The sequence below is a fragment of the Oncorhynchus mykiss genome, chromosome 6 (assembly GCF_013265735.2).
Source record: "Oncorhynchus mykiss isolate Arlee chromosome 6, USDA_OmykA_1.1, whole genome shotgun sequence".
Lineage (NCBI taxonomy): Eukaryota > Metazoa > Chordata > Actinopteri > Salmoniformes > Salmonidae > Oncorhynchus > Oncorhynchus mykiss.
Window position 1 is genome coordinate 84379568 of NC_048570.1, and position 26824 is coordinate 84406391.

A 26824-nucleotide genomic window follows, 5' to 3' on the forward strand; every position below is an offset into this window, starting at 1 on the left:
TACTGTAATATCCACCCTGTCCACTGTAATATCCACCCTGTCCACTGTAATATCCACCCTGTCTACTGTAATATCCACCCTGTCCACTGTAATATCCACCCTTTCTACTGTAATATCCACCCTGTCCCCTGTAATATCCACCCTGTCCACTGTAATATCCACCCTGTCCACTGTAATATCCACCCTGTCTACTGTAATATCCACCCAGTCCACTGTAATATCCACCCTGTCTACTGTAATATCCACCCTGTCCACTGTAATATCCACCCTGTCTACTGTAATATCCACCCTGTCTACTGTAATATCCACCCTGTCTACTGTAATATCCACCCTGTCTACTGTAATATCCACCCTGTCCACTGTAATATCCACCCTGTCCACTGTAATATCCACCCTGTCTACTGTAATATCCACCCTGTCCACTGTAATATCCACCCTGTCTACTGTAATGTCCACCCTGTCCACTGTAATATCCACCCTGTCTACTGTAATGTCAACCCTGTCCACTGTAATATCCACCCTGTCTACTGTAATGTCCACCCTGTCCACTGTAATATCCACCCTGTCTACGGTAATATCCACCCTCTCAACTGTAATATCCACCCTGTCTACTGTAATATCCACCCTGTCCACTGTAATATCCACCCTGTCTGCTGTAATATCCACCCTGTCTACTGTAATATCCACCCTGTCTACTGTAATATCCACCCTGTCTACTGTAATATCCACCCTGTCTACTGTAATATCCACCCTGTCCACTGTAATATCCACCCTGTCTACTGTAATATCCACCCTGTCTACTGTAATATCCACCCTTTCTACTGTAATATCCACCCTGTCTACTGTAAACCCACCCTTTCTACTGAAATATCCACCCTGTCTACTGTAATATCCACCCTGTCTACTGTAATACCCACCCTTTCTACTGTAATATCCACCCTGTCTACTGTAATATCCACCCTGTCTACTGTAATACCCACCCTTTCTACTGTAATATAAACCCTGTCCACTGTAATATCCACCCTGTCTACTGTAATATCCACCCTGTCCACTGTAATATCCACCCTGTCCACTGTAATATCCACCCTGTCCACTGTAATATCCACCCTGTCTACTGTAATATCCACCCTTTCTACTGTAATATCCACCCTGTCTACTGTAATACCCACCCTTTCTACTGTAATACCCACCCTTTCTACTGTAATATCCACCCTGTCTACTGTAATATCCACCCTTTCTACTGTAATATCCACCCTGTCTACTGTAATATTCACCCTTTCTACTGTAATACCCACCCTTTCTACTGTAATACCCACCCTTTCTACTGAAATATCCACCCTGTCTACTGTAATACCCACCCTTTCTACTGTAAAAGCCACCCTTTCTACTGTAATAGCCACCCTGTCTACTGTAATATCCACCCTGTCTACTGTAATGTCAACCCTGTCTACTGTAATGTCCACCCTGTCTACTGTAATATCCACCCTGTCCACTGTAATATCCACACTGTCTACTGTAATACCCACCCTGTCTACTGTAATATCCACCCTGTCTACTGTAATATCCACCCTGTCTATTGTAATATCAACCCTGTCTACTGTAATGTCCACCCTGTCTACTGTAATATCCACCCTGTCCACTGTAATATCCACCCTGTCCACTGTAATATCCACCCTGTCCACTGTAATATCCACCCTGTCTACTGTAATATCCACCCTTTCTACTGTAATATCCACCCTGTCTACTGTAATACCCACCCTGTCTACTGTAATACCCACCCTTTCTACTGTAATATCCACCCTGTCTACTGTAATATCCACCCTTTCTACTGTAATATCCACCCTGTCTACTGTAATATTCACCCTTTCTACTGTAATACCCACCCTTTCTACTGTAATACCCACCCTTTCTACTGAAATATCCACCCTGTCTACTGTAATACCCACCCTTTCTACTGTAATAGCCACCCTTTCTACTGTAATAGCCACCCTGTCTACTGTAATATCCACCCTGTCTACTGTAATGTCAACCCTGTCTACTGTAATGTCCACCCTGTCTACTGTAATATCCACCCTGTCCACTGTAATATCCACACTGTCTACTGTAATACCCACCCTGTCTACTGTAATATCCACCCTGTCTACTGTAATATCCACCCTGTCTATTGTAATATCAACCCTGTCTACTGTAATGTCCACCCTGTCTACTGTAATATCCACCCTGTCTGCTGTAATATCCACCCTGTCCACTGTAATAGCCACCCTGTCTACTGTAATAGCCACCCTGTCTGCTGTAATATCCACCCTGTCTACTGTCGGTAATATTAACAGCAATGGAAGGAGGAAAATAGAGAAAAAGCCTATAGTCAGCAGTCCTTACCTGCAGGTCCAGGGCGGTCAGCTGCTTGCCTTTCTCGCCACCCGCATTGCGCTTGTACTCCTCGATGGTCCAGGAGGGCTGACCCCGTTTGCCGTCAACCGACAGGCCTGTGAGCCTGAGGTCTGTGTACAGGGGGCTGCCCTTCATGTGGGACTTGACGGAGGGGGGGAAGGGGTGCGGTGAGAACACCTGCTCCACCAGGTAGGAGTCCTTGGGGGGCTTTGAGGAGCGGTGGACCTGGGGGGCCTTCTCATACTGGCGCTCCCGCTCTGACTGTAGTGGGGAGGGATGGAGGGGGGGGGGTCAGAGGTTAAAGTTGAAAAGTGGGGAGAGAAAGGGAGAGAGGGAGAGAGAGAGAGAGAAAGAGAGAGGGGCGAGAAAGAGAGAGAGAAAGGGGGGAGAGAGAGGGGGGAGAGGGGAGAGAGAGAGAGAGGGAGAGAGACAGAAAGAGAGAGACAGATAGAGAGAGAGGGAGGGAGGGAGAGAAAGAAAGAGAGAGAGAGAGAGGGGGAGAGAGAGAGGGGGAAAGAGAGAAGGGGAAAGAGAGAAGGGGAAAGAGAGGGAGAGAGAGAGAGAGAGAGAGAGAGAGAGGGGAGAGAGAGTGAGGGGGAAAGAGAGAAGGGGAAAGAGAGGGAGAGAGAGAGAGAGAGAGAGAGAGAGAGAGGGGGGGGAGAGAGAGAGGGGGGGAAAGAGAGAAGGGGAAAGAGAGGGAGAGAGAGAGAGAGAGAGAGAGAGAGAGTTATCATATAAAAACTGTCACGCGTACATTGCTGAGGTAAGACCAATGTTTTCATTGAGTGACTGTGTGACCCAATAAAGAGACAATACCAATGTATCAGTGTATAGAAAACACACTGTCCTGCAGCTTGAGAAGTGTGCTGTTTTACTTTACCCCAGGAAACCCAGAAACTTGATTGGTTGAATAGTCCAGTTCCCAGAGTCATAAGAGAAAGATAATGCTACTGTAGATATAGACAGCTAGAACCCTGAACACAACACTGTGTTATAGACAGCTAGAACGCTGAACACACTGTGTTATAGACAGCTAGAATCCTGAACACAGCACTGTGTTATAGACAGCTAGAACCCTGAACACAACACTGTGCTATAGACAGCTAGAACCCTGAACACAGCACTGTGCTATAGACAGCTAAGAGCCCTGAACACAGCACTGTGCTATAGACAGCTAGAACCCTGAACACTGTACTGTGCTATAGACAGCTAGAACCCTGAACACAGCACTGTGCTATAGACAGCTAAGAGCCCTGAACACATCACTGTGCTATAGACAGCTAAGAGCCCTGAACACAGCACTGTGTTATAGACAGCTAGAACCCTGAACACAGCACTGTGTTATAGACAGCTAGAAACCCTGAACACAGCACTGTGCTATAGACAGCTAAGAGTCCTGAACACAACACTGTGCTATAGACAGCTAAGAGCCCTGAACACTGTACTGTGTTATAGACAGCTAAGAGTCCTGAACACAACACTGTGCTATAGACAGCTAAGAGCCCTGAACACTGTACTGTGTTATAGACAGCTAGAAACCCTGAACACAGTACTGTGTTATAGACAGCTAAGAGCCCTGAACACAGTACTGTGTTATAGACAGCTAGAAACCCTGAACACAGCACTGTGTTATAGACAGCTAAGAGCCCTGAACACAACACTGTGTTATAGACAGCTAAGAGCCCTGAACACAACACTGTGCTATAGACAGCTAAGAGCCCTGAACACAGTACTGTGTTATAGACAGCTAGAAACCCTGAACACAGTACTGTGTTATAGACAGCTAAGAGCCCTGAACACAGTACTGTGTTATAGACAGCTAAGAGCCCTGAACACAACACTGTGCTATAGACAGCTAAGAGCCCTGAACACAGTACTGTGTTATAGACAGCTAGAAACCCTGAACACAGCACTGTGCTATAGACAGCTAAGAGCCCTGAACACAGCACTGTGCTATAGACAGCTAAGAGCCCTGAACACTGTACTGTGCTATAGACAGCTAGAAACCCTGAACACAGCACTGTGCTATAGACAGCTAAGAGCCCTGAACAAAGTACTGTGTTATAGACAGCTAAGAGTCCTGAACACAACACTGTGCTATAGACAGCTAAGAGCCCTGAACACTGTACTGTGTTATAGACAGCTAAGAGCCCTGAACACAGTACTGTGTTATAGACAGCTAAGAGTCCTGAACACAACACTGTGCTATAGACAGCTAAGAGCCCTGAACACTGTACTGTGTTATAGACAGCTAGAAACCCTGAACACAGTACTGTGTTATAGACAGCTAAGAGCCCTGAACACAGTACTGTGTTATAGACAGCTAGAAACCCTGAACACAGCACTGTGTTATAGACAGCTAAGAGCCCTGAACACAACACTGTGTTATAGACAGCTAAGAGCCCTGAACACAACACTGTGCTATAGACAGCTAAGAGCCCTGAACACTGTACTGTGCTATAGACAGCTAGAAACCCTGAACACAGTACTGTGTTATAGACAGCTAAGAGCCCTGAACACAACACTGTGTTATAGACAGCTAAGAGCCCTGAACACAACACTGTGCTATAGACAGCTAAGAGCCCTGAACACTGTACTGTGCTATAGACAGCTAGAAACCCTGAACACAGTACTGTGTTATAGACAGCTAAGAGCCCTGAACACAACACTGTGTTATAGACAGCTAAGAGCCCTGAACACAGCACTGTGCTATAGACAGCTAGAACCCCTGAACATAGCACTGTGCTATATACAGCTAAGAGTCCTGAACACAGTACTGTGTTATAGACAGCTAAGAGCCCTGAACACAGTACTGTGTTATAGACAGCTAAGAGCCCTGAACACAGTACTGTGTTATAGACAGCTAAGAGTCCTGAACACAACACTGTGCTATAGACAGCTAAGAGCCCTGAACACTGTACTGTGTTATAGACAGCTAAGAGCCCTGAACACTGTACTGTGTTATAGACAGCTAAGAGTCCTGAACACAACACTGTGCTATAGACAGCTAAGAGTCCTGAACACAACACTGTGCTATAGACAGCTAAGAGCCCTGAACACTGTACTGTGTTATAGACAGCTAAGAGCCCTGAACACTGTACTGTGTTATAGACAGCTAAGAGTCCTGAACACAACACTGTGCTATAGACAGCTAACAGTCATGAACACTGTACTGTGTTATAGACAGCTAGAAACCCTGAACACAGTACTGTGTTATAGACAGCTAAGAGCCCTGAACACAGTACTGTGTTATAGACAGCTAGAAACCCTGAACACAGCACTGTGTTATAGACAGCTAAGAGCCCTGAACACAACACTGTGTTATAGACAGCTAAGAGCCCTGAACACAACACTGTGCTATAGACAGCTAAGAGCCCTGAACACTGTACTGTGTTATAGACAGCTAGAAACCCTTAACACAGTACTGTGTTATAGACAGCTAATAACCCTGAACACAGTACTGTGTTATAGACAGCTAAGAGTCCTGAACACAACACTGTGCTATAGACAGCTAACAGCCATGAACACTGTACTGTGTTATAGACAGCTAGAAACCCTGAACACAGTACTGTGTTATAGACAGCTAAGAGCCCTGAACACAGTACTGTGTTATAGACAGCTAGAAACCCTGAACACAGCACTGTGTTATAGACAGCTAAGAGCCCTGAACACAACACTGTGTTATAGACAGCTAAGAGCCCTGAACACAACACTGTGCTATAGACAGCTAAGAGCCCTGAACACTGTACTGTGTTATAGACAGCTAGAAACCCTTAACACAGTACTGTGTTATAGACAGCTAATAACCCTGAACACAGTACTGTGTTATAGACAGCTAAGAGCCCTGAACACAACACTGTGCTATAGACAGCTAAGAGCCCTGAACACTGTACTGTGTTATAGACAGCTAGAAACCCTGAACACAGCACTGTGCTATAGACAGCTAAGAGCCCTGAACACAGTACTGTGTTATAGACAGCTAAGAGCCCTGAACACAGTACTGTGTTATAGACAGCTAAGAGCCCTGAACACAGTACTGTGTTATAGACAGCTAAGAGCCCTGAACACAACACTGTGCTATAGACAGCTAGAAACCCTGAACACAACACTGTGCTATAGACAGCTAGAACCCCTGAACACAGCACTGTGTTATAGACAGCTAGAAACCCTGAACACAGCACTGTGTTATAGACAGCTAGAAACCCTGAACACAACACTGTGCTATAGACAGCTAGAAACCCTGAACACAACACTGTGCTATAGACAGCTAGAAACCCTGAAGACAGTACTGTGCTATAGACAGCTAGAAACCCTGAACACAGTACTGTGCTATAGACAGCTAAGAGCCCTGAACACTGTTCTGTGCTATAGACAGCTAAGAGCCCTGAACACAGTACTGTGCTATAGACAGCTAAGAGCCCCGAACACAGCACTGTGTTATAGACAGCCAAGAGCCCTGAACACAGTACTGTGTTATAGACAGCTAGAAACCCTGAACACAGTACTGTGCTATAGACAGCTAAGAGCCCTGAACACAGCACTGTGCTATAGACAGCTAATAACCCTGAACACAACACTGTGTTATAGACAGCTAGAAACCCTGAACACAACACTGTGCTATAGACAGCTAAGAGCCCTGAACACAGTACTGTGTTATAGACAGCTAGAAACCCTGAACACAGTACTGTGCTATAGACAGCTAAGAGCCCTGAACACAGCACTGTGCTATAGACAGCTAATAACCCTGAACACAGTACTGTGCAATAGACAGCTAAGAGCCCTGAACACAGCACTGTGCTATAGACAGCTAGAAACCCTGAACACAGTAATGTGCTATAGACAGCTAAGAGCCCTGAACACAGCACTGTGTTATAGACAGCTAAGAGTCCTGAACACAGCACTGTGTTATAGACAGCTAAGAGCCCTGAACACAACACTGTGTTATAGACAGTTAGAAACCCTGAACACAGCACTGTGCTATAGACAGCTAAGAGCCCTGAACACTGTACTGTGCTATAGACAGCTAAGAGCCCTGAACACAGTACTGTGCTATAGACAGTTAGAAACCCTGAACACAGCACTGTGCTATAGACAGCTAAGAGCCCTGAACACTGTACTGTGCTATAGACAGCTAAGAGCCCTGAACACAGTACTGTGCTATAGACAGCTAATAGCCCTGAACACAGTACTGTGCAATAGACAGCTAAGAGCCCTGAACATAGCACTGTGCTATAGACAGCTAGAAACCCTGAACACAGTAATGTGCTATAGACAACTTAGAACCCTGAACACATCACTGTGCTATAGACAGCTAAGAGCCCTGAACACAGCACTGTGTTATAGACAGCTAAGAGTCCTGAACACAGCACTGTGTTATAGACAGCTAAGAGCCCTGAACACAACACTGTGTTACAGACAGCTAGAAACCCTGAACACAGCACTGTGTTATAGACAGCTAGAAACCCTGAACACAGCACTGTGTTATAGACAGCTAGAAACCCTGAACACAGTACTGTGTTATAGACAGCTAGAAACCCTGAACACAGTACTGTGTTATAGACAGCTAAGAGCCCTGAACACAACACTGTGTTATAGACAGCTAGAAACCCTGAACACAGTACTGTGTTATAGACAGCTAAGAGCCCTGAACACAACACTGTGTTATAGACAGCTAGAAACCCTGAACACAGTACTGTGTTATAGACAGCTAGAAACCCTGAACACAGTACTGTGTTATAGACAGCTAAGAGCCTTGAACACAGTACTGTGTTATAGACAGCTAGAAACCCTGAACACAGTACTGTGTTTTAGACAGCTAGAAACCCTGAACACAGTACTGTGTTATAGATAGCTAGAAACCCTGAACACAGCACTGTGCTATAGACAGCTAGAAACCCTGAACACAGTACTGTGTTATAGACAGCTAGAAACCCTGAACACAACACTGTGCTATAGACAGCTAGAAACCCTGAACACAACACTGTGCTATAGACAGCTAGAAACCCTGAACACAGTACTGTGTTATAGACAGCTAAGAGCCCTGAACACAGTACTGTGTTATAGACAGCTAGAAACCCTGAACACAACGCTGTGCTATAGACAGCTAAGAGCCCTGAACACAGCACTGTGCTATAGACAGCTAGAAACCCTGAACACAGCACTGTGTTATAGACAGCTAAGAGCCCTGAACACAGTACTGTGCTATAGACAGCTAAGAGCCCTGAACACAACACTGTGCTATAGACAGCTAGAAACCCTGAACACAGTACTGTGTTATAGACAGCTAAGAGCCCTGAACACAGTACTGTGTTATAGACAGCTAGAAACCCTGAACACAACACTGTGCTATAGACAGCTAAGAGCCCTGAACACAGCACTGTGCTATAGACAGCTAGAAACCCTGAACACAGTACTGTGTTATAGACAGCTAAGAGCCCTGAACACAGTACTGTGTTATAGACAGCTAGAAACCCTGAACACAGTACTGTGTTATAGACAGCTAAGAGCCCTGAACACAACACTGTGTTATAGACAGCTAGAAACCCTGAACACAGTACTGTGTTATAGACAGCTAAGAGCCCTGAACACAACACTGTGTTATAGACAGCTAGAAACCCTGAACACAGTACTGTGTTATAGACAGCTAGAAACCCTGAACACAGTACTGTGTTATAGACAGCTAAGAGCCTTGAACACAGTACTGTGTTATAGACAGCTAGAAACCCTGAACACAGTACTGTGTTTTAGACAGCTAGAAACCCTGAACACAGTACTGTGTTATAGATAGCTAGAAACCCTGAACACAGCACTGTGCTATAGACAGCTAGAAACCCTGAACACAGTACTGTGTTATAGACAGCTAGAAACCCTGAACACAACACTGTGCTATAGACAGCTAGAAACCCTGAACACAACACTGTGCTATAGACAGCTAGAAACCCTGAACACAGTACTGTGTTATAGACAGCTAAGAGCCCTGAACACAGTACTGTGTTATAGACAGCTAGAAACCCTGAACACAACGCTGTGCTATAGACAGCTAAGAGCCCTGAACACAGCACTGTGCTATAGACAGCTAGAAACCCTGAACACAGCACTGTGTTATAGACAGCTAAGAGCCCTGAACACAGTACTGTGCTATAGACAGCTAAGAGCCCTGAACACAACACTGTGCTATAGACAGCTAGAAACCCTGAACACAGTACTGTGTTATAGACAGCTAAGAGCCCTGAACACAGTACTGTGTTATAGACAGCTAGAAACCCTGAACACAACACTGTGCTATAGACAGCTAAGAGCCCTGAACACAGCACTGTGCTATAGACAGCTAGAAACCCTGAACACAGTACTGTGTTATAGACAGCTAAGAGCCCTGAACACAGTACTGTGTTATAGACAGCTAGAAACCCTGAACACAACACTGTGCTATAGACAGCTAGAAACCCTGAACACAGTACTGTGTTATAGACAGCTAAGAGCCCCGAACACAGTACTGTGTTATAGACAGCTAAGAGCCCTGAACACAACACTGTGCTATAGACAGCTAAGAGCCCTGAACACAACACTGTGCTATAGACAGCTAAGAGCCCTGAACACAACACTGTGCTATAGACAGCTAAGAGCCCTGAACACAACACTGTGCTATAGACAGCTAGAAACCCTGAACACAGTACTGTGTTATAGACAGCTAAGAGCCCTGAACACAGTACTGTGTTATAGACAGCTAGAAACCCTGAACACAGTACTGTGTTATAGACAGCTAGAAACCCTGAACACAACACTGTGCTATAGACAGCTAGAAACCCTGAACACAACACTGTGCTATAGACAGCTAGAAACCCTGAACACAGTACTGTGTTATAGACAGCTAAGAGCCCTGAACACAGTACTGTGTTATAGACAGCTAAGAGCCCTGAACACAGTACTGTGTTATAGACAGCTAAGAGCCCTGAACACAGTACTGTGTTATAGACAGCTAGAAACCCTGAACACAGTACTGTGTTATAGACAGCTAGAAACCCTGAACACAACACTGTGCTATAGACAGCTAGAAACCCTGAACACAACACTGTGCTATAGACAGCTAGAAACCCTGAACACAGTACTGTGTTATAGACAGCTAAGAGCCCTGAACACAGTACTGTGTTATAGACAGCTAAGAGCCCTGAACACAGTACTGTGTTATAGACAGCTAAGAGCCCTGAACACAGTACTGTGTTATAGACAGCTAGAAACCCTGAACACAATACTGTGTTATAGACAGCTAAGAGCCCTGAACACAGTACTGTGTTATAGACAGCTAAGAGCCCTGAACACAACACTGTGCTATAGACAGCTAGAAACCCTGAACACAGTACTGTGTTATAGACAGCTAGAAACCCTGAACACAGTACTGTGTTATAGGCAGCTAAGAGCCCTGAACACAGTACTGTGTTATAGACAGCTAAGAGCCCTGAACATAGCACTGTGTTATAGACAGCTAAGAGCCCTGAACACAACACTGTGCTATAGACAGCTAAGAGCCCTGAACACAACACTGTGTTATAGACAGCTAAGAGCCCTGAACACAGTACTGTGTTATAGACAGCTAAGAGCCCTGAACACAACACTGTGCTATAGACAGCTAGAAACCCTGAACACAGTACTGTGTTATAGACAGCTAGAAACCCTGAACACAGTACTGTGTTATAGACAGCTAAGAGCCCTGAACACAGTACTGTGTTATAGACAGCTAAGAGCCCTGAACATAGCACTGTGTTATAGACAGCTAAGAGCCCTGAACACAGCACTGTGCTATAGACAGCTATTATACTACCAGTACTGCAGTACCAGGAATCCTTCTCTCCATGAGTTCACTGCATTAAATAAGAAACACACTCATGTATCCACTCACTTTTCAAGTCAATAAAAAAAGTTATCCGTAAACAAAGTGCCGAATTATGAAGCACAACATTTGTTTTTAATATCTGCGAGCATCTGATTTCTGCCCTGGGGGAAGAAAAGAAAATGCTCCTGTTCAGTTGGAGAGTTGGCCATTTTTCCAAAAGGAACTAAATCAGATTTCTCTCTGCCATTTGAAGTGCATATTGGACTATCGCGGGATAACCTTAGAAATCAGTGTTCACTAACACAATGAAATCTATCGTTGGGAAATTGATTAAGTAGTGTAAGCCTTTAAGTTCATTCAAGTCTACAGTCAATATGAACCCTTACGGCCAAACCAGTCAATCAAAACAAGAACAGCATGTACAGCATGTTTCTGTTGGCCAGATGAACATCCATTCATGTTATTGATCAATGGAAGACCTTCTCTCTTCATTCTTAAACACACTTCCATGACAACAAAACACATTTCCCCAAATGACCTCCTTTCATTTTTATGTCTTCCATTGTTATGTTATCGTTATCTCCACTGACCAAGATAAACAACGTGAAGAACACATCACTCTACTGTGCAATCTATTGATTACAAGTCTGGGCCAGTAAAAAACACCACATTTAGCACAAATACTAAATTCTTCATGAGTGTTTTTAGGCTCTACACCCCTCAATGCAGGGACGCATCGGGACGAGACATTTCTAACACACCATTTTTTCCCTCAACACCACCATTATTAGTCAAATAATGAGCATTTAGCGCAAAACCCCAGACCAGCCCATCTGACATTTGCCTGAATTGACCTATGGCCCGTCGGTCTGCATCAACATTAACAGCAATGGGTAACGCCAGCTATCAGAGTCATAGAAGTGACTCAAATCTATTCCTGTCTGGTTAACTGCTCATATATACGTTGACAATGTGCCTCTGTCTCTGAGGCTGCGACTGTACGTTTCAAATGGACGTCTCTCCAGCCATCTGGAGGGCTGCATTCAATGTTAATTGGATGTTGATGAATACCGAGCTGTAGGGGGAGAACAGCACAATGCATGTCTTAATTCAGGAATGCTCCTTCGCAGACAAATCGATGTGTGTTTGTATGTGTGTATGTGTGTGTGTAGTTTGTTTTGCCAAGTAAATCTGCTCTCAGCTCCTGATCACCCAGGCTCCTTGTCAATCAGGCTTATCGATCTGTGTGGTAGGTCTACTTAGAGGATGTCTCTCAGCTGAGGTTAGTAGCTAGCTGTATCATCTCGGCAGTTGGAGATGATGCCCATGTTTATGGAATCATTCCAGGGGGTGGAGAATGTTGTGCCTGCCTGCCTGCCTGCCTGCCTGCCTGCCTGCCTGCCTGCCTGCCTACCTAACTACCTAACTACCTGACTTACCTAGTGAGAGTGACAAGCGAGATGAAAGCTTCAACACCGCCATCACACTTCTCACAATGTTGTTTTGGCACCCTAACCTGACATCCTTATTAACATTCAGGAGTTATGTGAGTCTTGCAGTGGCTCTGGTGACAGGGAGGGGAGAGGAGGGAGATGGGAGGGGAAAGGGAAAGAGAGAGTAGAGAGGGACATTTGTGATCTGAATGGGGGGGGAGGATCAGGGGACTGCTTGGTTGAAAGAGACAGCGAGGCAGTGGAGAGGGAGGCAGGAGAGGGGAGACCGGGGAGGAGATGGAGGTGAGATTGAGAGAGAAGAACAGAGGGAGGAAAAAGAGAGTGGGGGGTGGAGCAGAGGATGGAGGCAAGGAGCAAAGAGGAGAGGGGAGGGGAGGGAAAGAGCAAAGAGGAGAGGGAGGGAGCAAAGAGGAGAGGGGAGGGAGAGAGCAAAGAGGAGAGGGGAGGGAGAGAGCAAAGAGGAGAGGGGAGGGAGAGAGCAAAGAGGAGAGGGAGGGGAGGGAGGGAGCAAAGAGGAGAGGGAGGGGAGGGAGGGAGCAAAGAGGAGAGGGGAGGGGAGGGAAAGAGCAAAGAGGGGAGGGAGGGAGCAAAGAGGAGAGGGAGGGGAGGGGAGGGGAGGGGAGGGAGCAAAGAGGAGAGGGTAGGGAGGGAGCAAAGAGGAGAGGGAGGGAGCAAAGAAGAGAGGGAGGGAGCAAAGAAGAGAGGGAGGGAGCAAAGAGGAGAGGGAGGGAGCAAAGAGGAGAGGGGAGGGAGGGAGGGAGCAAAGAGGAGAGGGGGGGAGCAAAGAGGAGAGGGAGGGAGCAAAGAGGAGAGGGGAGGGAGAGAGCAAAGAGGAGAGGGGAGGGAGCAAAGAGGAGAGGGGAGGGAGCAAAGAGGAGAGGGAGGGAGGGAGCAAAGAGGGTAGGGAGGGAGCAAAGAGGAGAGGGAGGGAGGGAGCAAAGAGGAGAGGGAGGGAGCAAAGAGGAGAGGGGAGGGAGGGAGCAAAGAGGGTAGGGAGGGAGAGAGCAAAGAGGAGCGGGGAGGGAGAGAGCAAAGAGGAGAGGGAGGGAGAGAGCAAAGAGGAGAGGGGACGGAGAGAGCAAAGAGGAGAGGGGAGGGCGGGAGTAAAGAGGAGAGGGGAGGGAGCAAAGGGGGAGGGGAGGGAGCAAAGAGGAGAGGGGAGGGAGGGAGCAAAGAGGAGAGGAGAGGGGAGGGAGCAAAGAGGACAGGGGAGGGAGAGAGCAAAGAGGAGAGGGAGGGAGCAAAGGGGGAGGGGGGGGAGGGAGCAAAGAGGAGAGGGGCAGAGAGAACAAAGGGGAGTCTGGGAAGAGAGGAATGGGAGAGTCAGGGAGGAGAGAGGGAGGGAAAGGAGCTATAAAAACAGGGGACTGCTGATAAGAGAGGGGGTGTGGCTGGGCTTCAAAGGCCACTGAACAGATGGACTAACCTTTACTGTGGGTCTGCATCTGACCTCTGTCTCAGGACCCTCTCTCTATTCACACATACTGCAAAAAACAAAACCTATTCTAACATTAATTATTAACATACCAACGTATCCTCTGGAATGTTAGATACAGTATCTATACAATATGAATGTGTAATGATACATTGGGGCAAAAAAGTATTTAGTCAGCCACCAATTGTGCAAGTTCTCCCACTTAAAAAGATGAGAGAGGCCTCTTTGGTCTTGGCCATAGTGGAGTTTGGAGTGTGACTGTTTGAGGTTGTGGACAGGTGTCTTTTATACTGATAACAAGTTCAAACAGGTGCCATTAATACAGGTAACGAGTGGAGGACAGAGGAGCCTCTTAAAGAAGAAGTTACAGGTCTGTGAGAGCCAGAAACGTTGCTTGTTTGTAGGTGACCAAATACTTATTTTCCACCATAATTTGCTAATAAATTCATTAAAAATCCCACAATGTGATTTTCTGGATTTTCTTTCTCATTTTGTCTGTCATAGTTGAAGTGTACCTATGATGAAAATTACAGGCCTCTCTCATCTTTTTAAGTGGGAGAACTTGCACAATTGGTGGCTGACTAAATAATTTTTTGCCCCACTGTGTGTAATATTGGGAATGAAGAAGACTATGACTGAAGCTTTGGACAAATGAATGGGCCTGTAAGAAACGCATAATTTTTACCAAATTAAGGTTCTGAATGAAACTTGAACTTTTTAAAATGGGGTGGAACTATTTTCATATCATCAGGTAACGTGAGATTTGGGAAGTGGAACTATCATGGAAAATAAATGCATTCACATTGCTGTGGATAAATGTATTGTATTCATATTGCTGTGGATAAATGTACTGTATTCATATTGCTGTGGGTAAATGTATTGTATTCATATTGCTGTGGATAAATGTACTGTATTCATATTGCTGTGGATAAATGTATTGTATTCATATTGCTGTGGATAAATGTACTGTATTCATATTGCTGTGGGTAAATGTACTGTATTCATATTGCTGTGGATAAATGTACTGTATTCATATTGCTGTGGATAAATGTACTGTATTCATATTGCTGTGGGTAAATGTACTGTATTCATATTGCTGTGGATAAATGTACTGTATTCATATTGCTGTGGGTAAATGTATTGTATTCATATTGCTGTGGATAAATGTACTGTATTCATATTGCTGTGGATAAATGTACTGTATTCATATTGCTGTGGATAAATGTATTGTATTCATATTGCTGTGGATAAATGTATTGTATTCATATTGCTGTGGATAAATGTACTGTATTCATATTGCTGTGGGTAAATGTACTGTATTCATATTGCTGTGGATAAATGTATTGTATTCATATTGCTGTGGATAAATGTACTGTATTCATATTGCTGTGGGTAAATGTACTGTATTCATATTGCTGTGGATAAATGTACTGTATTCATATTGCTGTGGGTAAATGTATTGTATTCATATTGCTGTGGATAAATGTATTGTATTCATATTGCTGTGGATAAATGTACTGTATTCATATTGCTGTGGATAAATGTATTGTATTCATATTGCTGTGGATAAATGTATTGTATTCATATTGCTGTGGATAAATGTACTGTATTCATATTGCTGTGGATAAATGTACTGTATTCATATTGCTGTGGGTAAATGTACTGTATTCATATTGCTGTGGATAAATGTACTGTATTCATATTGCTGTGGGTAAATGTATTGTATTCATATTGCTGTGGATAAATGTACTGTATTCATATTGCTGTGGATAAATGTACTGTATTCATATTGCTGTGGATAAATGTACTGTATTCATATTGCTGTGGATAAATGTACTGTATTCATATTGCTGTGGATAAATGTACTGTATTCATATTGCTGTGGATAAATGTATTGTATTCATATTGCTGTGGATAAATGTACTGTATTCATATTGCTGTGGGTAAATGTATTGTATTCATATTGCTGTGGATAAATGTACTGTATTCATATTGCTGTGGATAAATGTATTGTATTCATATTGCTGTGGATAAATGTACTGTATTCATATTGCTGTGGATAAATGTACTGTATTCATATTGCTGTGGATAAATGTATTGTATTCATATTGCTGTGGATAAATGTATTGTATTCATATTGCTGTGGATAAATGTACTGTATTCATATTGCTGACAATAACATGTCTGAAAGGAACTGCTCGTTTAGACTATATTACAATCAATACCCAGGTCTAGAATTACACTCAAAATGTGAGCAGGACTGTCACGCCCTGACCTTAGAGAGCTTTTTATGTCTCTATTTTGGTTTGGTCAGGGTGTGATTTGGGTTGGCATTCTATGTTCATTTTTCTATGTTCTGTATTTCTTTGTTTTTGCCGGGTACGGTTCTCAATGGGACGGCAGGGTAGCCTAGTGGTTAGAGTGTTGGACTAGTAACTGAAAGGTTGCAAGTTCAAATCCCTGAGCTGACAAGGTACAAATCTGTTGTTCTGCCCCTGACACGGCAGTTAACCCACTGTTACTAGGCCTTTGAAAATAATATTTTTTTCTTAACTGACTTGCCTAGTTAAATAAAGGTATAAAAAATAAAATCAGGGACAGTTGTCTCTGATTGAGAAACATACTTAGGCAACCTTTTCCCACCTGTGTTTGTGGGTAGTTATTTTCTGTTTTGTGTTTCTGCACCTGACAGAGCTGTTCGTTGTCGTTTTGCTCTTTGTTATTTTGTTCTAGTGTTCAGTTTTAAATAAATATCACGAACACGTACCACGCTGCGCTTTGGTCCACTCCTTCTTTATCAGACGAAAAACTACCACCACCAAAGGACCAAGCAGCGTGGTAAGGAGGACTGGACATGGGAGGACATCCTGGACGGCAAAGGATCCTAGACGTGGGAGGAGATCCTGGTTGTAAAAGACCGCCTGCCATGGGAGCAGGTCGAAGCAGCAAGGAAGGTGGAGGCAGCTGGTAAAAGGGCCAAGGATTACACGGGGACAAAGCTGGCACTAAAGACAGGGACGCCACTCACAATTTTTTTTTTAGGGAGGCACACGGGGAGATTGGCTGAGCCAGGTTGGAGACCTGAGCCAACTCCCCATGCTTACCGGAGGGAGAGTCGTACTGGTCAGGCACCGTGTTATGCGGTGGAGTGTACGGTGTCTCCAGTGCACGTGCACAGCCCGGTGCGCTACATTCCAGCTCCCCAAATCGGCCGGGCTAGAGTGGGCATCCAGCCAGGTCGGAGGGTGCCGACGCAGCGCATCTGGCCGCCAGTATGTCTCTATGGCCCGGGATATCCTGCGCCGGCTCTGCTCACTGTCTCCGGTGCGTCTGCACAGCCCAGTGCGTCCTGTTTCTGCGCCCCGCATCTGCAGGGCGAAAATAACCATCCAGCCAGGACGGGTTGTGCAGGCTCCTAGCTCGAGACCTCCAGTGCGCCTCCACGGCCCAGTGTATCCGGTGCCTCTGCATAGGACAGGGCCTCCTGTATGTCTCTCCAGCCTGGTGAGTCCTGTGCCTGCGCCCAGAATTAATCACCTTATGTCTCCCCAGCCTGGTGAGCCCTGTGAGAGCTCCACGTACCAGACTGCCCATACGTCTCCTCTTTCCAGTGATGATCCATGGCAAGAAGCCTACAGTGATGATCCATGGCAAGAAGCCTCCAGTGATGATCCATGGCACAAAGCCTCCAGTGATGATCAAGGGCACGAAGCCTCCAGTGATGATCCATGGCACGAAGCCTCCAGTGATGATTCATGGCACAAAGCCTCCAGTCCGGAGCCTCCAGCGAAGGTCTCCAGTCCGGGGCCCGCTACGAGGGTCTCCAGTCCGGGGCCCGCTACGAGGGTCCCCAGTCCGGGGTCGGCGGCGAGGGTCCCCGCACCAGAGGTGCCACCAAAGTGGGGGGAGCCAGAGGCGGAGGGGGGTCTACGTCCCGCACCAGAGCCGCCGCCGTAAAGGAAGCCCACCCAGACCCCCCTCCTTTAGAGTCAGGTTTTGCGGCCGGAGTCCGCACCGACTCTCTCTGGCCATAGAGAGGCTTTTATTCTCTATTTTGGTTAGGCCAGGGTGTGACTAGGTTGGGCATTCTAGTTTCTTTATTTCTATGTTTTCTATTTCTTTGTGTTTGGTAGGGTGTGGTTCTCAATCAGAGGCAGCTGTCTATCGTTGTCTCTGATTGAGAACCATACTTAGGCAGCCTTTTTTCCACCTGTCTTGGTGAGAAGTTGACTTTGTTTAGGGCACTTCGCCTTTCGCCTCACGGTTTGTTTTTGTAGTGTTTATTGTTTTGTTTTGGCGTCATGTTTATAAATAAAAAGGAAATGTACGCCTACCACGCTGCACCTTGGTCCTCTTACTTTAACAGCCATGACAAGGACAATGATGTGGTGCTGATGTTTTGCCCATCACCCGCAGGCAGCCCTGTAATGGTCTACCCCCAATACTATAAGCCTGGTAAATATATAACAACTCCATTATACCTACAGTAATTTAACATTGTCTTATTACTGTGTGGAAGCTACTGGAGTACATTCCACAGCAGTAACTGCCGTGTGGAGAATTGAAGAGAAAGTCAAAGTTGTGAGCCAGTTTGGTTGTATGGCACCAGTGTACAGGTACACTAGATTTACTCAGAGTGTCAGAAACAACTGGTTACCCTCCATCTGGGCAATATGCCAACAGAGGTAAGAAGAGAAAGAGAGTGATTTTTGAGTGATGGTTTATCTGTGTAATTTGGAAATGGCTACGATTGACAGTGAGTCATGGTAATGATGTAAGAAGGAGCTGAAGGGAGCCATGCCTTCTCTTCCTGGGTTCTATAGAATCAGGAGTAAAAGTTTATAGCTAATCAAAAAACAAAGTTCACATAAAAAGCAAGATGACAAATGTATTTGACATTTTATTTTCAAAGCGTTTTTCATCACAAAGATTCAAAAGGTGGTTTATATAAAGCTTTCACTTACACTTAACAATTTCAAGAATCTTAACTCTTACACCTAAAACCTAACATTTTAAAGTTCCAGAAAGCTAGAGAACTAGGAGAACATAACAAGTAAATAAGTCAAACATTTCATCATAAATTCATCATCAAATAGCACACATAATATATTTCATAACACATTTAATTTGACATTTCATCAAGTTTATTGTAGATTTGCATAAACTACATTTCTGATTTCAAACATTGCCATTTGTCAATTATATTCAGTAGGGTAAATCTAGAACAAAATCTGACGGTTGATTGGGATCTTTTCATAATGTTTTTTTTTAAAACTATATTTCTTTGCCGTTAGATTTAGTGTGTCATTAACATTTTCTATCCACCCCGGACAGGATGGGGTTCTCCTCAGCAAGGCTGTCCCTGGTCTCCAGAGCCCTCGGAGTTCCTGCCAGAAGACTCCAGTGTGCTCCCCAGCTCTGGGCCAGCTCAGGTAGGTACGTCTCTTCACCAGCTTTCTCATCCGGTGGAAGGGGGAGAGCTGCTGGTCTGGGACCTCCTCCAGAAACACCAGGATCAGAACGTCCTTCTGCTCATCAAACAGACGGAAGCTGGCCACCTGGATCTCCCGGGAGCACCACTCACTCTCCAGGTAGCGACGGCTGATCACGCAGATGGTCTTGCGGCTCCCGTAGATGGCGTCTGTGATGTTGTCTACGATGGGTTTGCCTGGCTGGAAGTCACGGTGATGTAGACACAGCTTCCAGCCTTGGTTTCCCTCCAGCTCTGGCAGAAGTTCCCTCAGGACCCAGGGCTCATCGTGCCCATTGTAGGAGACGAAGGCATCATACTGATGAGTCACACGGATGTTCCTCCGCTTTGTGTCATAGAGATAAGCCTGAAAGAGATAGTAGGCGTAGACCAACTGCCATCTCAGGAGATGCTAGACAAAAGACCCCAGCAAGGTTAAGAGGACCAGAGAAGTGGAGGAGATGAAGTAGAAGAATCCTATATCTACTGAACAGTAGTGGGTGTCAAGGTCCAACAGTTTGGTACCTCCTAGATGGACCGGATAGTCATAGGTCATAGGCATCAACAAGTCATAGGCATCAACAACCTGTGTTTGGTTTCTGTTGTCACCTGTTGTGAAAGTCTTGTCTTGCAGGTCCAAGTAAACTAAAGCAGGTAAAGAACGTATCATTGTCTCACTGACTACTGTAAAGTCATTCTTTCTCACCTGTAAGTAACTGAGTTGAGTGAGTTTGTCTCCTATGAGAAAATCTAAAGACTGAAGTTGGGCTTTAGACAGGTACAGCCTGTTGAGTCGTGGGATTGGGTGAAACAACTCCGTTCTCAGGGCTGTGAACTCATTCAGGCTGATGTCAAGGGACCACAAATGTGGTGTAGATGAATGTGTTTGGGTGAAAGGACTTCATGTTAAGACTCCTTGCGCTGAATGCCACTAAATATTTCAGATCTTTAAGAAAGTTGGCTGGTATATTCAACATTCCAAAAGGATGCTGACTGGAGATGATCAGGATCTTGAGAGACGGTAGAAGAGAAAAGGGTGGGGATTTAAGTTCACCATAATGTATATATTTAATACGATTCCAACTCAAATCAAGTTTTTCTAAGGCTGAACATACTCTGAACATAGTGGCCCTAATGTTTATTTTACTCAATCTATTCGATGCCAAATGAAGCATTTTAAGATTGACCAAACCCTGAAAGGCCCCGTCTTCCACAGTCTCAATTCGGTTGTCAAATAAAATCAAAGTTTTGAGGGATTGTAAGCTTTGAAAGTCTCCTTTATGGATAGATCTTAGCATATTGCCTCTAAATTGCACGTTTTCTAGTTTTTGCAAACAATTCTTAAAAACATAACGTAAAGATGGGATACTGTTTCTTCACAGATCTAGGAGTTTTATGTCCTGCAAATCTTGAAAAACATTGCCTTTAATGTAAGTGATTTCATTGTGGAAAAGACGGAGAGGTATGTTAGTCCTGTCAGATTGGCAAAATCGAATGAGCCTAGTTTATTGATGGTATTGTATCTGAGATCCAAGATTGTCAGAGATTGGATATTATGAGTGGCATTTGGCACAGAAGAAAGCATATTGTTACTTGGATCTAGAGTAGTCAGTTGGTTCATTGAGCTGAATGACTGATGAGACAGATGAGTAAGAGCATTATGGGATATATCCAACTTAGTCAAGTATGTGCAGGACTTAAGCAGTTCCTCAGAGACAAAACTCCTGTTGTTATAACGCAGTCTGAGTGTTGTCAGTTTAGTAATGTTGGCAATGTTGGTGAGAGCTGTGATCCTATCTTCCCCTAAATAGGACAGTATGAGAGATGTTAATGATGAGTTGAGGCTCTGCAGTACCACACTCATTTCCTTCAAAGACATGTGGACACCGCTCAAATTGAGACTTTTCATATGACTCAGAAAAGATCTGTCTGGTACATCCCATGTCATGCTTCCATTTTGACCAGAGTCAGTTTAGGAAGAACATCAGCTGTGATCTTGAAGATTCTCATTGGGTTCTGGGATAAATCCAGCACTCTCAGTCCTATGGACTTATTTGATATGTCCTGTGACTGGAAAAAGGTAAATCCGTTGCTTGCAATGTACAACTCCTGCAGGTGTGTGAATAGCAAGATTGTCTGTACCTTCTTTAGAACATTAAGTTGGTTGCCGGTTAAGTTTAATACATTTAAGCTGGAGAGATTCTGAAAGGTAGAGGATGAAATGATTTTGATGTGGTTGTAGTCTAGTCGAAGCACAGAGAGGTTGCCTAGGCCCTGAAACAGGTGGTCTGAGAGGGTGTTGAGTCTGTTATTGGCTAGATTCAGCTCCTGAAGAACGACCAGGCCTGAAAAAGCCCCATCGTCCACATGAGAGATCCGGTTGCAGGAAGTGTTTAAAGATTGGAGGGCTGAGAGATCTTTGAAATCAAATGTTTTGATCATCACAATGTTGTTGATGGAAAGATCTAAAGATCTTACTTTTCTTGGAATGTCTTCTGGTATGGTTTGGAGGTTCTTCTTTCCACAGATTACTTTCATGTTGGTATCATTGAGAGATTCACGGACTGTGCATTTTTTCAATGAATAGCCCCTTACTGGATTTACAAGGATCCAGCAACATATAAGAGTGCACAGAAAAATACTTGGTGGTGAATATGTAGTCCCATTGCGTATTTCCGGCATGGTTATCTTCATTTTCATCAATAGGCTCTTGATGCCAGGTCCCCCTCGCAAAATGGTGTTTCTAAACTCAACGGCCTTTTCCTTTTTAAATAAAGGTTTTTAAATAAAAGTTCAATAAAAAAAATATCAGTTCATTTCTGGAGGAAGAGGTGACAAATGCCACATATTTGACTCCAATTAGCACACAGTTTGGTCCAATTTATTCTCAAGCTTCTTATGTTCCACCAATGGACCGTCTTCTGAGTATATACTTCTTAGACCATAATCAGAAGGCAACAGATTCACAAGTTGTGTCTCTCCCTCCAGCATATATTGCCATGAAATACAGAAGCATTCCATCACCTCAAGACGACTCAGTTTTACTTCCTGTCTCCAAAGACCCCCCCCCCCCCCCCCCGCCGTTTCACTTCCCTTTGATCTCTGTGTGTTTCTATACGTTTATACAGTTGGTTGGACTAGTTTGGAGTGTATGTGTAGTTCCTAAATACATTTCAAATGTGTTATGTAGAAAACTTGCCTTGTTACCCAAACTCCTTGCTCCAGTTAAGTGCTACGCCACGGCCACGTAATGAGTCAGGATGGAAATCCATTCAGTCTGATTGGTCGCAGAAACTGATGGGTTGGGCCAGACACAGAATATGCATTGCTAAAGCGGCATTTCGAAAATTTGTCAGTGGCTTTGAAACTCTGATTGGTTTATTGATGATCCAACTGCTGATTACTTTGTTTTGTACAGAATCCACTCATTTTGACATCACCACAAACGCCTTCAGTGATGGCAGCCTCAGACTGAAGTATGTAACAAATGATAGAGCAGCGGAGGAATTCAGTTTGAGTGTCAGGCAAGTAGAAAACCCTTTAAATTCACACTCTACAGCCCTGGGACACAGGCTCACAAACTCTGACCTAACTCTGACCTAACCTCCAACCCAAGTACTCCATTCTGCCACCTCTGGTCTCTTGGCCCTCCCACCCGTATGGGAAGGTGGCTCCCGCTCAGCCCAGTCTAAGCTCTCCTCGGTCCTGGCACCCCAATGGTGGAACCAGCTTCCCCCTGAAGCTAGGACAGCAGAGTCCCTGCTCATCTTCTGAAAACATCTGAAACCCTACCTCTTCAAAGAGTATCTTAAATTATCCCTGAACCCGCATGACATGAGCCGCCCTCGCGCTCTCTCCCAACTTGGATGGAAAGTTGTCTATTAATGCCAAAAAAGTCAATCCACCCTCAAAACACTAGCTTATTAGGGATTGTTTCATTATGCAGTGTACAATCTATAGCTATAATGTATACCGTATTTAGCTGCTATTTATACACTTTTAATAAAAATGACATCAAATAGCCTCGCAATGAGGAATAAAAGATGACATGGAATAGCCTAGTAATGAGGAATAAAAGATGACATGGAATAGCCTAGTAATGAGGAATAAAAGATGACATGGAATAGCCTAGTAATGAGGAATAAAAGTAGTCGTCTTAAGGATAAATTCATCCACTATTTATTGTTGAACTCATCCGGTAATACATGGGCTGCAAGGTCAATTACATGAAATCAAAGGAATTCCAGCTTGAGAGACTCCCCTGGTCTCCTGAAGTCCTCCTTATTTTGTGTGTATATTTTTTCACCACGGCCTGTAGGTTCAGGGTGCGGGACTGACTGTTTTCTATACTGAGTATTGTCAACCCAGACAGTCTTTCCTGAGACATTGAGCATTATATGTCCATTGCACTGCACACAATTTAAACTTAGTCTTGAATGATGCATGCCAAGATACATTATACCAGAGATAAGGGACTGTTGATATTTGTAACCACACATCTCAAACGCCGGTTCACCAGTATAAATAAATTGCAAACTGTTTGTTGTTACTGTTGAGCTGTCCAGTATCCAGATGACCTATCCCCAGAGCATCCTATACAGTTAATCTCTTTCCATAACGTGTTGAGCTGTCCAATATCCAGATGACCTATCCCCAGAGCATCCTATACAGTTAATCTCTTTCCATAACGTGTTGAGGCCGGCAATTAAGGAGAATGAGAGGCTCAATTAAAGATGTTGCAGAACTGCTGTATTTGAAGCACCACTTCCTTCTGCCCAGTTTCCCTGATGTTGTTAGGGCAACCAAGCTGTTTTTTACCATCCCTGTAACTGTCGCTTCTGCGGAGAGATCGTTTTCTAAACTAAAACTTTCAATCAGTTAATGTTAAATGTATTATTTTTCAAGGCCTGAGGCACTTTTTCAGTCATATTCCAAGAAGTCCAAGAAACAAACACTTAAGTTCCATATGTACTAGGAAGTTAAAAATGTGTATGAATGTCTTTTTGGAGGGTTAGTGTCAAAATGATATATATATTTATTAAATTATTAGACCTTGATGACAGGCGCATGGGCCCCCAGAGCTGTGTCCGGTACTCAAGTGATGCTAGCTTAGCTACCTAGCATGTTAGCTCATTGTTAGCATATATAGCTACTGTCTAAGCTATTGAATATTTTGTATATTTTCATCTACTGTATATACACTACATATAACAATTAACATAGCACGTTGCTATCACCTTATTACCGCTGTGTAAAATATGTTATTTAAGTCACTTGTAAACCACTTGTACTAGTCCCCTCTTGCTACGTTGGTTTGTGTGCAATAAAGTGTGTTCTGTGCATCTGTCTCCTACTGGTCAAGCCTTCTAATAGAGACGCTGAGATGATTATACCTATATTTAACCCGCAACTCTTCCGGAGACCACCACCAGTTGGTGGCACTCTTTTTAATTTTAGAAACAGGTTATCAAATCACTTCATGTTTATGTTATTGCAAATGAAATGTGTTAATCTTGTGTGAAACTCCTGGTGGGGTTTAATTAAGGCCAATTCTGATTCTTTGAGGATGAAAAAGAGTTGGTATTGACAGTCACCTAGGTATTATTATAATGTAATGACAGCATAATGACAGCATATTGTAGCCAAAATCCTTTGGATCTCTTCCATAAGGGTTTCAGAGTCATCAGACAGATGAGTACAGACAGCCCTTTTGCTTCCTGAAATAAGACAATGGTGTACGTGTTAAGTCCCAACACATGGAAACTGACTGTGAGGAATTTGCTCATTCAGACTCTACTTTGGGAAGTGAAATATTTATTCACGTGACCCTGAGTTTGGAATGTGGTCAGACAGAGGAACTAACTAACAAGGTTAGGGATGGATTTGTATCATGAATAGACGTTTAACCTTTCACATCCCTCCAAAACATTTATTGAAGTAGTTGCAGCTTAGAATTCTTATTTCAAAGGCACAAAACTTTCAACATTCAACCACCCATTGACACTTTAGAGAAAGTGATTTTAAACTAATTTTATGGAAAAGGCCAGGTGTCTTTGTTATACAAAATATATGTTGCCAACTCCCAAGAATCCTGACAGGGAAAAAGACTACCTTCACTTCAAAGAATAAATTACAGAACGTTAATATACAATTCAAACCTCCACGGTGTACCTGTCAGTGCTCATGAAGCAAAGACTATGATGAAATGGAGTGACTCAGGAGTATTGGGCACATGAATGACGTTGGAGTTCAGGGAAGGTGGAAGCAATACGCTGGGAAACGTATCCAGTCTTTTGACCTATCAGATTAAGATATTTGACTTCCTCTTTTAACCCAACTCCTCCAAAAGACACATACACAGGTTTTGGAAAGGTGTGGGGGGGCCCCACACTGGGCGCCCGGGGAGCTAATTGTTGTGGGGGGTTGAGTGCCTTGCTCAAGGGCACAATGGCAGGCAATGGCATCTAAGATTAGATACCAGTAACCCTTCGGTTGCCAGCTCACTTCCTGCCAGACATTTCCCATCGGACACGTGATACGAACTGGCAACCCTCCGGCTGCTGGCTCGCCTCTCTAACCACTAGGCTACCTGCTGCCCCAACTAAGAAAATTATGAGAGAGAGAGCGAGAGAGACAGACAGACAGACAGACACAGACAGACAGACATACAGACAGACAGACAGACAGACAGACAGAGGTAACTTGTCTAGATGGAGAGGGCATGCATGCTAGTCAGTTATCCATTCAGTGATCAAAAAGATACATACGCAGCACAGGGCTTGTAGAATGACAGCTCGAGGTCGAGACCCATTTCAATTAACATCCGCTCCATTTGGCTTCGCAGGGAAAGGTCACTGAGAATGACTAGTCAGTGTTACACCTGCAAACTGAGAGTGACATTTCAACATGCTGTTTTGAACCCCCCTTAACCCCGGGGAAGGGAGGGGGTAGAAGAGGGTGCCCATTGGCACAGATCTAGGTTCTGCGTGACCTTCACCTAAACTAAACCATGAAGGGGGAATGTAAATCTGACCTTAAATCATCAGAGTCTATGGACAAGTTCATTTCTTCTCCCATGGGAAGGGGGTGGGAGGGTTTGAAGAAATTCTCAGGAAAGGAATCTATTGTAATTCACGTGCCCGAGAATTAGTCCCCATTATATAAAAACCAACAATAATCCCCAAATAGTAATTTACAGCCAGATAATTGTTCACAAACAGACCCTATTTCCTCTGTCTGTATAACAG

At 44.3% G+C, this 26824-nt stretch overlaps 1 protein-coding gene and 1 pseudogene across 1 annotated transcript in view; both read right to left on the reverse strand.

The window, feature by feature from the left end:
- LOC110512412 (major intrinsically disordered Notch2-binding receptor 1-like) overlaps positions 1-26824 on the reverse strand; it is a 47542-nt gene that overhangs the window by 13879 nt on the left and 6839 nt on the right. Inside the window, exon 3 of the mRNA XM_036981243.1 lies at positions 2380-2652. Coding sequence (XP_036837138.1) covers positions 2380-2652 — 273 coding nt within the window. The remainder of the gene's footprint in view (positions 1-2379; positions 2653-26824) is intronic.
- Positions 20174-22602, reverse strand: LOC110506894 (annotated as a pseudogene).